Source organism: Lycium barbarum, chromosome 9 (assembly GCF_019175385.1).
Source record: "Lycium barbarum isolate Lr01 chromosome 9, ASM1917538v2, whole genome shotgun sequence".
Lineage (NCBI taxonomy): Eukaryota > Viridiplantae > Streptophyta > Magnoliopsida > Solanales > Solanaceae > Lycium > Lycium barbarum.
The window spans coordinates 125,743,240-125,754,393 of record NC_083345.1 but is presented as its reverse complement, the minus strand read 5'-3'; the positions used below and the strand labels follow the sequence as shown (position 1 = coordinate 125,754,393).

At 34.0% G+C, this 11,154-nt stretch overlaps 1 protein-coding gene and 1 pseudogene across 5 annotated transcripts; one reads left to right on the top strand and one right to left on the bottom strand.

The window, feature by feature from the left end:
• The first annotated feature begins 614 nt into the window (after positions 1-614).
• LOC132609944 (bidirectional sugar transporter SWEET4-like) lies at positions 615-6,561 on the top strand. 5 transcript variants are annotated; one of them, XM_060324169.1, is made up of 5 exons: positions 621-693; positions 842-878; positions 5,295-5,676; positions 6,003-6,122; positions 6,199-6,561. In XM_060324169.1, exons 1-5 carry the CDS (start codon positions 648-650, stop codon positions 6,313-6,315), a joined length of 702 nt encoding a protein of 233 aa, XP_060180152.1. In that variant the 5' UTR covers positions 621-647; the 3' UTR covers positions 6,316-6,561. The 5 variants fall into 5 exon arrangements, 1 of the variants encoding a protein (XP_060180152.1); XR_009570970.1 differs by lacking the exons at positions 5,295-5,676; positions 6,003-6,122; positions 6,199-6,561 and adding exons at positions 2,126-2,204; positions 2,985-3,517 and having other exon boundaries at positions 615-693; XR_009570968.1 differs by lacking the exons at positions 5,295-5,676; positions 6,003-6,122; positions 6,199-6,561 and adding an exon at positions 2,126-3,517 and having other exon boundaries at positions 615-693.
• A 454-nt stretch (positions 6,562-7,015) lies between these two features.
• On the bottom strand, positions 7,016-10,803 carry LOC132609945 (mitochondrial pyruvate carrier 1-like; annotated as a pseudogene).
• Positions 10,804-11,154: the final 351 nt, after the last annotated feature.

The following is an 11,154-nucleotide window of genomic DNA, read 5'->3' as shown; positions in this document are numbered from 1 at the left end:
ATCATTTTCTTTTTCTTCCTCTTCCTTAGCTTTTACTTTTGTTCTTCTCTTTTCAATACGTTTCAAGTTTTGATTTAGAAAAATCCAAACTGCACCTCGTCCTTTCCACACCTCTTTCCTAATAAAGTTTATATAACGTTAAAAGGTTTTCCCATTATTATGTTACTTAAAAGATACTTCATTTAAGTTGAAGCAGAGCTATCTTTGTTCAAGAGGAGTTCATTGACACGTACGTCTCCGATCGTAAAACTAAATTATTTAGATATATAGACCAATGTTTTTAATGTATATATACTATCTATTGAATCCACTTGATTTTTTCCGTGTGTTTACTTCTTTTATATTTTAATTTGAATTCTTATAGTAAAATATCGGATCCATCAGTGCTTATAGATGACCGCCCATAATGAATGTATGTAAAAATCTGGTAGATAACCTATTATTACATATTAAATAATATGTTTTGCATAAAAATTCTTTACGATATATATATATATATATATATATATATATATATATATATATATATATATATATATATATATATATATATATATATATATATGTATAATCCTTTTTAAATTTGTCACTTTCCATTTCATCATTTTCTTTCTCTAGCATTTGCTTCTCTCTTTTTCTTCATAGCTATGGTTCTTGATAGAGATAATGCTCGTTTTGCTGTTGGTATTTTTGGTTAGTTCTCTCATTTCTTAATTTTCTTGGAGTCACCTCCTCCCCCTTCAAAAACACAAAATTACACGTACTTGTAAAAAAAATAAAAAATCACTATATTATATTCATGGTGACATGAATCTTGATATATATATATGTTTATTTTCAGGGGGTATAATTGCACTCATCTTGTTTCTTTCACCGTTGTAAGTAAGTTTTTTCCATATTTCTTCATTTATTGATTCTTAAGATAATTTAAAGGATGGGCGTCCCTATATAGCTAAAAGAAATTCTAGGTATGTCTTATTTACTCATAGGCAGTGATAGTATAAAGAATTCTTATACAATTAATTATATACTTTTATCAAATAACTTTCCTCGTTTTTAAATTACTAGTCGCACTTTTGTACACAGTTATCAACGATTATCTTTTAAAACCACCTGTAGGCGATACTTCTTAATCATATATCATATATATATAAAAGCAGGTCATAGGCCCGCTGACGTGGCGCAACACAAATGTAGGGTTTTCATTTATCTTTTTCCTCAAAATTTTGCCTTTTTACCTTATTTATTCCTGATTTTTTCATTAAAATAATAAAAGAGCAGAAAAGACACGTCTGTATTCCTAGGTTTTCTTCCTACTTTTCGTTTACCTTCACGTTGATTCGACTTAAGCGTCCCTTCGGCTACTGCGAGATAAAAACAAGGCAAACTTTAACTGTTGCTTTCTCTCCAAAAAAACCTGCCAACGACGCTATTTCAACCCAAAAACTCAAAAGAACAGAAAATTAAAAGAGCAGAAAATAAAAGCTTACCTTCTCTGAATATCCAAAGGTATAAAACTTCATGTTCTCTTGGTGTTTGTTTTCCTCTTTCATGTGTATCTGTATTCAGTGTTTAATTTGGTATTATCAATGTGTGGAATTCACCTTATATGTAATATTTTACTCCTTAAGATCTACGGCATTTTATCTAATCTCCCTCCTGTTTTCCCTTCATTACTAACCACAGTCACAATTATCTGCAAAATTCACAAAAGTTTGTTGTCTGCTATTTCAGCATTCCATCACTCATAGTACAAATTCTACAAAAAAAGAAAAGAAGAAATAATTCTTCAAAACACACACACAAATAAGGAGAGTATCAAACTATCAATGGAGAGAGTAAACCCACAATATTAAAGAGGCGACTGCTGAAATATCATTTTTTATTAGAACATTTTTTAAAATAATTTTGCAAACAGGAAAAAGGCAAAAAATGACACAAAGACAAAATGGTAATGCTTGTCATATACATCACTGTGTCTATGTCCTGGCTTTATATTAATATAATGTCTCAAAAAAGCCATAATCACCATATAAAGGTTTAAGATTTTTTTGCCTATATTTTTCCTCTTTGGTTTATTATTATCATACTTATTACTATTATTTTATATTTTTAAATGTTTCAGGCCATGTACTGCAGTTTCATTGCTGCAACTCTGCCCTTAGGTGAATCGTTCTTCTTTTACAGTATTCTCATTTGTAAAGGTATGTATATTCATATCCTCTGCCTTCCTGGTTTTCAATTGTTTATGTGCATGCTTCATTTGAACTTTTTGCTTATTTCTTGCAAATTGAAAAAATGTTAATCTTCTTGATTTTTGTATTCTTTAACATTTTAACGTTATGTATTACTGTGCACAAACGAATAGTACATAAGTAATGTACAATTATGGAAGGAAAACGAAAACTCCAATAGTTTTTCCTGTTCTCTTGTGAGATTGAACACATTGAGCTTCGACAAGGTCAATAGCTTAACTTTTTTTTTTTTTTTTTGGAATACTTCGTGAGAATTATGTCTGATTTTAATATTGGCTTTTTGAATGAGTTTGGTGTAAAGCTAGCGAAATCTTGATCCTTCCTTGATGTTCTTTAGGTTTCTCTTTCACTTTTTACCCTTTTGTTTCTTGCTTCTCACTTAAGGTATGAATCACAGCGAGAAAAACGCCACAAGTTTTTTACTTCAATTAATCCTCAGGCACGAGTAGCTAGGAGTACGTTTCAAGCCAAGAGAGAGGACTTTGGTTCTGAAAATTTTGCTATGTCTATCTAGCTGGAATCCATTATATTGTACTTCTTCCGCCTTTAGACTATTTCCCAAGGTATCGAAGTTTCATATATGTGGTATCGAAGAAGATTGTAGAAGTTGTAACATGAACAACCTCTTCCGTGATCTTTCATCTGGATTCCACCTTCGTCCACCCCCTTTGTTCCCTCCTCCTGCTAATGTTTTTTTCACAAAAAAAATAATACTTATGCTTTTAACAGAGTTTCTTTACACCGGAAGGATTTGAGCACTATTGGTAAGTGTCCAAACTGGAGGCTCTTAAATTAGTATGTGTTTAAAGGCAAGGAATGGGACGTATTTGAGGGAAGATTTCCTATGAAATTCTTGCTACTGAAACGTTTGGCCATTCAATACTGGAGAGCCCATGGTGATCACTTTCTATGCGTGAACGATTATTTGTCAAAGCTTGCTGGTACTTGGATTCCATCCCTCAAGATTTCTTATAAATAACCACATTTGAGCTAATAGATATAAGCGGCTGACAATCTATTGGAGCTCCACCAAGCAGATTCAACAGGACATTGAAGACAATTACACAAGTTTTTTAGAGGTCCGTAACAGTTAGGCCTATTAGGCAGTTTTTTTTTTTTTTACTTGATTTACTTTTAGCATTGTTACTATGTATTCGTTTGCTCAATTTATGAGCTAAGTAACTATTTATGACTATACTGTAAGGCCTGAATTTCGCTCCTCAATGTACCTGCATATATTTTTGTAATGTCTGTTTCCTTAATTGTCTTGAATCCACCTTGCCAAGGAAGATCAGGAAAAACTAAGTAAAACTTACACAAATAGCTACATTTTAATAGCTTCTAACTAGTTGTAGCTACAAGTTGAAGATTTACAATTCGTAGCTGCTTTTGGCTGTATTTCAGTTGTATCTCGCAATTTTGAAATACAGTGAAATATAGCGAAATACAAAACACATTTAGCTACTAATAGTTAATTAATTAAATAGTAGTTATAATTCATAAATAAGTCTTAGAGGTAGTTATGCTAGGTAAAAATTCCAAAAACTAAACCCTGTGGCCCTTAGTTGCACCAACTTACCAAAAGCGTCGCAGAGGAACTGATAGAATAATTAGGCTCCATTAGGACATGCAACGATGACATAGATTTTCTTAGAGCACCTCGACAATTTCCTACCTTCTCATGTAGCATTAATACAATGCAAAGTGCACAAACGCCATAAAAAGTCCACTTTAAGGTTCTTACTAAAAAAATGTCCAATTTGAGGACAAATGGATTTTTTTATATGAAAGCAGAGATGGGGCGTTACAAATGAACGTGTTGTTTCCTTCATTCTATCCTCTTTCAAGTCATTTCCCAAATAATATTATTAAGAAGTCGTCTATCACTTTTCTTATCCAGACAAATTGGAACCGCTTCTTTGCAATACAAGTTATGCTAAAGGATTTGTCAAGAATTTGAAGGGCTCGCAAGGAAATGAAAGAAGTTCACATTGCTATTGAGCTGGATGAAATATACAGAGATGAATGACTACATTACCTTTTCATAATATTTAATTGGAATACCATTCAACAATTTATTTACCAGTATTTATTTGGAACATCAAGTAATAAATATTTGTCAATGTGGTAATACAATTGATGTACTCTTTTTATTTTTTTATTAGGTATTTTTTTTATTTTTTTTATTATGTAGTATTATTTTTATAATGATTAAAAAGTTCTCCTTTTTTCTGTTAAGCAAATCGACCTTTTGACAAATCGAAGAGAGAAAAGAGACTTGGTCTTTGTCTTGCTATATGTTTATATGAGAAAAGAAGAAATTTTGCTTTGTTCTGTTTTTTATTTGAGAAATTGATCAAGTACCAAATTTGAGAGTTCTGCCTTTTTACGAATTAGCCTTTGGATGCAAGTTTTGCGGAAAGAAGTTTTTGCATAAATTGGATTAAAATTGGAAATCTAATATGTTTGGATTTAAAAACTAATTTTTTCCCATTATTTGATTCTTCGTTATTCTTAATATTGGGATACTAAACAAAATTATTTGTAAGCTTAAACCGCGCGAAGCGCGGGCTCTTTACCTAGTTGAAAATAATTTAAAGCATATTAGTACTTTTACTTTACGTCCTTTGCCTTCTCTGAGTTGTTTAGATTTTTAGAGATTTATACATGAGTAGAAAATATATGGAGTAATATGATCGGCGAGGACTCATATAGTCGATCCCGACTTGTTTAGAACTGAATTGTTGTTGTTGTTAAAATTACTTAAAACCCAAGTGCGGTAAGCAAATTATTAGTCTTTTTGTTGGGTTGCCTACGCGGTGTCTGGTACTCGCATTGAGGCCCCAACTAATCTGAAGTCGCATCATATAAGGCCCATTACAGGGGAATGCACTCCTTACCATGATTTGTTATATACCCAGGACTTGAACATGATATCTCTATTAAAGTTGAAAGGACCCTATCCATTCCGCTCTCAGTGCTATTTATTAGTCTAAAACTTGACCTCATGCTCATGAAACTTTTTAACTTTTTGATTAGGCCTACATTTATTCATGCCTGGAAGAAGAAATCGATGGAAAAGTTCTCACCATTTCCATACATTGCCACATCCCTAAACTGTGGCCTTTGGCTTTTGTATGGACTTACATGCATTCAGCCACAAGGGGACATTCTTATCATGACCATCAATGGCATAGGACTAGCCATTGAGATGGTGTATTTGGTGCTATTCTTGCTGTACTCTGAAAGGAAAAAAAGGATGAAAGTTCTATTCATCCTCTTAAGTGAAATTTGGCTCATTGGTTCACTTGCCATTCTTGTCATAACTCTTGTCCATAGCCACAAAAAAAGATCTACAATTGTGGGTAACATTTGCATGGTGGGAAATCTTGTGATGTATGCTTCTCCTTTGGCCATTATGGTAAATATATAATTTCCTTTTTTACATTCTTCATGGTTTTTCACATGCATAGATGCAGTGGCGGAGCCGGGATGTTCACTAAAGGGATTCAAAATATAAAGAAATAAACGCACCCAGAAATCAAGAGAATTCAACATCTACTATATGTAAACTTAAAATAATTTTGACCTTGTGTATATATATATATGTAGTGTAATTTTCCGGCAAAAGGGATACTTCGGATTAACCCACTTATGCCGCTCCCTAGCTCCCGCCTCTGCATATATATGAGATTTATATGCCAGTAAAAAATGTAGACAAACTTCTGATACTTGTTACTATTGTAGAAATTGGTCAGAAAAACCAAGAGTGTTGAGTACATGCCCTTCTTCCTTTCCTTTTTCTCATTTCTCTGCAGCACTAGTTGGATGGCTTATGCCCTCATCCGTCTCGACGTCTACATTCTTGTGAGTATTTTTTACTTACTTTATATTGTCAATGTATATAAGTTAAATCCTTCTCCAATACTACTCTATATTTCAGATACCAAATGTGATGGGAACAGTGCTGGGCCTAGCCCAACTGCTGCTTTATGCTACGTATTACAAGTCCACTAGGAGACAGATAGCAGAGAGAAACTGGACCTGGTTGAGAAGATAGTCTGTGGAGTAGCCCAAAAGACAAGCAATGAGGCCATTGTTTAGAAGGTCCATATTCTAATGATTTTGGGCCATTAACCCAACTTTTATGGGCCCATTTCCTTCCTAGCACCATGCCTTAGCTCCCCCAGAACAAAGACAAGAAATAACAACAAAAAGAAACAACTTTCATCTACTGCTACAGATTATCTTTGTTTCTCTAATGTTGATATACGTCAAATGAACTTTGAGTATCCCACAAGCTAGTTCATGAGTTAAAGATTGCCCAAGATTATATAAGGAGGCAAATAATTCCATTCACACACCAATGTGGGACAAGCCCCCCATCCCCTCCCCCTTGGAGGTACGACCTGTGGACCTTACATCGGGTAAACCAAGAATTAAGATGGGTATAGCTCTGATAATATGATAAAAAATGGACTATGGACCTAACTCAACCCCGAAACCTAACGCATGAGGTAAGAATTTTCCAAGACCATATTAGGAGGCAAATAATCCCATCCCACACCGAGGTGGGACACTTGACAGTTTGTTAGGGTGAAGAAAGTTTCTAGATTGGAGATTTTTAGATCAAATGGTAGTGTTTGGCTAGACAGAAGTGGTGAAATCTAGGAACGGAAATGGGACTCGGAAGGACAGGGTGAAATGCTAGCGAGGCGGGACAGGGGAAAGACTTGGGCGAAGAGGCGAAATCACAAATATATTGAATTCTTCCATACTAATTTCTTGCCATTCAAATTATCCTACCTTATTACGGCAAATCTTATAAACATGATCATTCACTACAATGGTCACTATGTTAGTACTTTGAGCTGCTAGTTCAGCTCTTGGATGATCAAGAACAATATCTGTGCAATGAGTGATGGAAATAACCAAATCTACAAACAGGTCCAGAACAAAACAGGAAAGAACACTAGATCACGCTGCTCTGTCGGCATTCTTCTGCAAATATCTGCAGGTACAACGGGAAATCAACATATAAACAAATAATTGGTAGCATATATTGCAAACATATACTCGTAAAATTGTAACTGTAAGCACAAAACACAGGAACAAACTTCAAGGGCACGACACACACAAGTCATCAGATATAGGCTCTCAAGCATATTACACGAATTACTAAGGGGAGGAGGAATAAACAAGAGCAAAAGAAATCTATTTCCTAAGCACCATTAATCCATTGAAGATCTTTTTCATTCTGTAATACTCCCCCTGTTCCAATTTATGTGGTAAAATTAAAATAGGCACGTAGTTTAAGAAAGAAATGAAGACTTAAGGAACTTGTGGTCATAAACATGCCATAACATATGTTTGGTTATAAGACTTTTGAAACCTGTGCTCTTAAACATTCCATAACACTCGTGTGGCTATAAAAGCTTCTTACTAAGGGTAAAACAAGAAGTTTAAGTTAAATTGTTTAAATTTAGAAAGTTATCCTTTTTTTAAACCGACTAAAAAGGAAATGTTGCCACACAAACTGGCATGAAGGGAGTAGATGTTTATTTCTCTCCTTTTTTCACTTAAAATCCTCTTGAAGGAGGAATAAGTCAATGTCTGGCTAGGAGGGGCAGAAAATACCAACAAAGTTGTAAAGTTAAGATAACCGTTTACCTTTGAGCTTTTGCCCAACGTGATAGCTGATAAAGTTGCACCGTCTCGTTCGAGGCATGGCATGCCAAAAGTAGATAATTACGAGGCTGTACCATCTATGCAAATCTCATGAACAGTGCAGAATACACGCACATTGCTGCATTATAAGGAAAAAAAAAAGATGAAGGTATATATCGGTAAAGCCAGCAGCTGTTTAAATAGAAAACTCCTACCTGAGGTCATGTTGCCTGATATCATTTCTGGGGGTTTCTGTGTGTCTACGAGTCCCTGTAAAGTAGGTAAATATAACTCATGTACAATATCAACCAATGGAAACCAATGTAATGTTATAATATTATATTCTAGATAAGCATACAGCAATGACAAATCCCCAGTTGGCTACAGGACCCCAAAAATGGGTTGTTTTTGGGCCAACAGGACTGTTCAAAAATGCCTTGAAGGTAGCCATACACGACACGATGCGTGGAATTTCCTGCAATTTAACACAAAATTTATTCAGTTCTAATAACAAAGGTTCAGAAGTGTAGGAAAATGAAGAGCAGCACAATGGAAACGCACGAAAAATGAATAGCAGCAGATAGGGAAATAAACAAGGAATTGCTAGGCAGGGGTGTCAAACAAAAGATATCCAGTTATATGGTATTTGACTAAGCTAATATAGCAGCAGGCAGCAGCAACAAGAGAAACACATAGCAAGAAAAGGGGGAAGACAGCACTTTAATGAATCACATTAGACGTGAGCTAAAGCAACTTTCAGTAATCTACGAGGAATCAACAAGAAAGCACAGGAAACCAACAACGAAAAGTAAAATTTTATCAAAATCTAGCAATAAAACTAATTGAACCAAGAAATTGATTATGATCAGCATGGAGTGTATTGTATTAAAGGATGCAACAACAATCAACTAATGACTCCTTATTACTTCAATGGCAATTCCTTCCACGTACAGGATAACCAAAAACACTTATTAAGTTCACTCATAGGATCAATGTAGCAACGAACTCTTAAGAGAAAACACTTCAACCATGCCAATAAATTATTACCCAAGTCTGCCCTCTAGGACGTAATGAGGAGTCAACCATTAACTAATTCAAATGTATCATGATCTTTAAAGCAAATCTGTTAAGTTAGGTCCCCAAAACATAGTTCACTTTGTGAAAAATGATCAGCAGCAGTCACTCTAATACAATCAAAACGATCATATTTCAAAAGTTGGTTAAGCTATTATCACATATACTTCGTATGCCATAGAAAGAAAATGTTTTTTTGATGAGTAATCAAGCTATCTTAATTAACCCTGAGAAGGTGATGACATGTACTTGTGTGCCATAGAAGATTAGACATAGAAAAGTCAATCTTGAATGCAACTGTGATGTTGTCCTTAGCGACAAAGACCAAATACCTTGTTAACTAAATAATTTTATTCTATAGCCACTATCAAAAATATAAATAGCTTTGACAGAAGCAACCTGTGACTTCCTAATTATTGAAAGAGTTCTCGCTGAAACTATATTAGCTCAGACGAGATTTAGATTTTAGACAGAACATTCAACCCTACACAGCAACAAAAGAAAGTTACAAGCTATGTTGCTCGGACTCTTCAAAATACTGGAATATCTGTCGGATCCCCAAAAAAATGCATTTCTGTAGGACAACATGGTTCCAGAAATATTTTTGGAGGGTCCGAGCAACATAGGTAATAAGTAGCTCTATTGCCATCTCATCTGGCGTACAGTTCAGACATTTGAGCAAAATTCCCTTTTTTATACCACCCCAACAGCATCCACCATTCAACAGAGAACTAAAAACTATCCAGGACGAAGAATCCACCATCCACTAGACTTTAAGTGGTCGTTTGGCTCGGAATATTTTTACTTTTTTCCGGAGTTGAAATCCGGAAGCTATGTTTGGCCATAAAATTCCAGAATTCAACTTGAAGTCAAATTCCGGATTTTTCTGGAATTTGAAAAATACCAAAAAGCTGTTTTCACTTTTTTCACTCCAAATCACTCACAAAAATTCAAAAACAACTCCAATTTGTATTCATGCTCAAACACAACTCCAATTTCCAAATACCATTTTTCACTTTGAAAACAAAAACTACTTTTTTGAAATACTCACAATTTTCATGGCCAAACAGGCCCTAAATATACAAACTTTATCTAACTATCCACTAAACAAGCACCAATACAGCTCTCTGAAAAAATACAAGCATCATCATGGATAAAACAAAACGAATAAAGTTACAAGAACAAGAAGAACTATCAGTTATATTTACACCAATCAACATACATAAAATTGAGGAGAAACTAACACTAAATCTTCCCAAAAACATAAAAACAAGATGATGAAAAAAAAAGTGGAAACTTGCTGAAAAAATCATTAATTCACTCCATTTCCCAAACAATTTATTTATTTCCTTCATCACCCATTCATCAGATATCAACAACATACATATTCCAGCCATAAGTTCAATAATAAATGTATTCAACAAACATCCATTCTACAAACTGTAAAAAAATACAATCTAAATCTAAATAAAATGCTCAAAACCATACCTTAATCAGATATCTGAAACGTGGGTTGCTCCGAAAAAATGATTTAGATTATCAATAACTTCTGCATATAGATATCTGGTCCTTTTTTGGTTGTCTATGTTGTACTAGTTGATAGTCAACAAAGGCGAACTGATATTATTTTTATAAATAAAAAAATTCTTTGGGGGATTTTTGTAAAATAATTAAGTTGTTTCTTTTTGATAACTGTGGTGACCGGGTTTGATAATTATGGTGTTCGGACTAACTTGCGCTCGACTATTTCTGACTAGCACAATAAAATTGATGGTTCTATTATATTGATACAAAACTAATATAAGATGTTTATTAGAATGTTAACATCTAACATGGTCACCTATATTTTTTATAGTGATATATTTATGATAATATATTGTTTGATACTGTAATACTTATCAAAATACATCTATATAATTGCTAAATTATGTTTAATGAGATATTTTAACGAGTTGACTAGCAAATATGATAATACAGAGAGTTGTTTCTATTTATATATTTGTTTGAAAACTACCAAGGTGGCATTCATTCAATCAAATCTTTTATGCCTATGCCAGTCCAAACTAATTGACTTTTTTTGGAAAGGAAGGAACGCAGGGAAGAAGTCTTTCCTTTCCACTGGTTCTTGCAAGCTATCAATCCCCACTTCTCCCTCTCG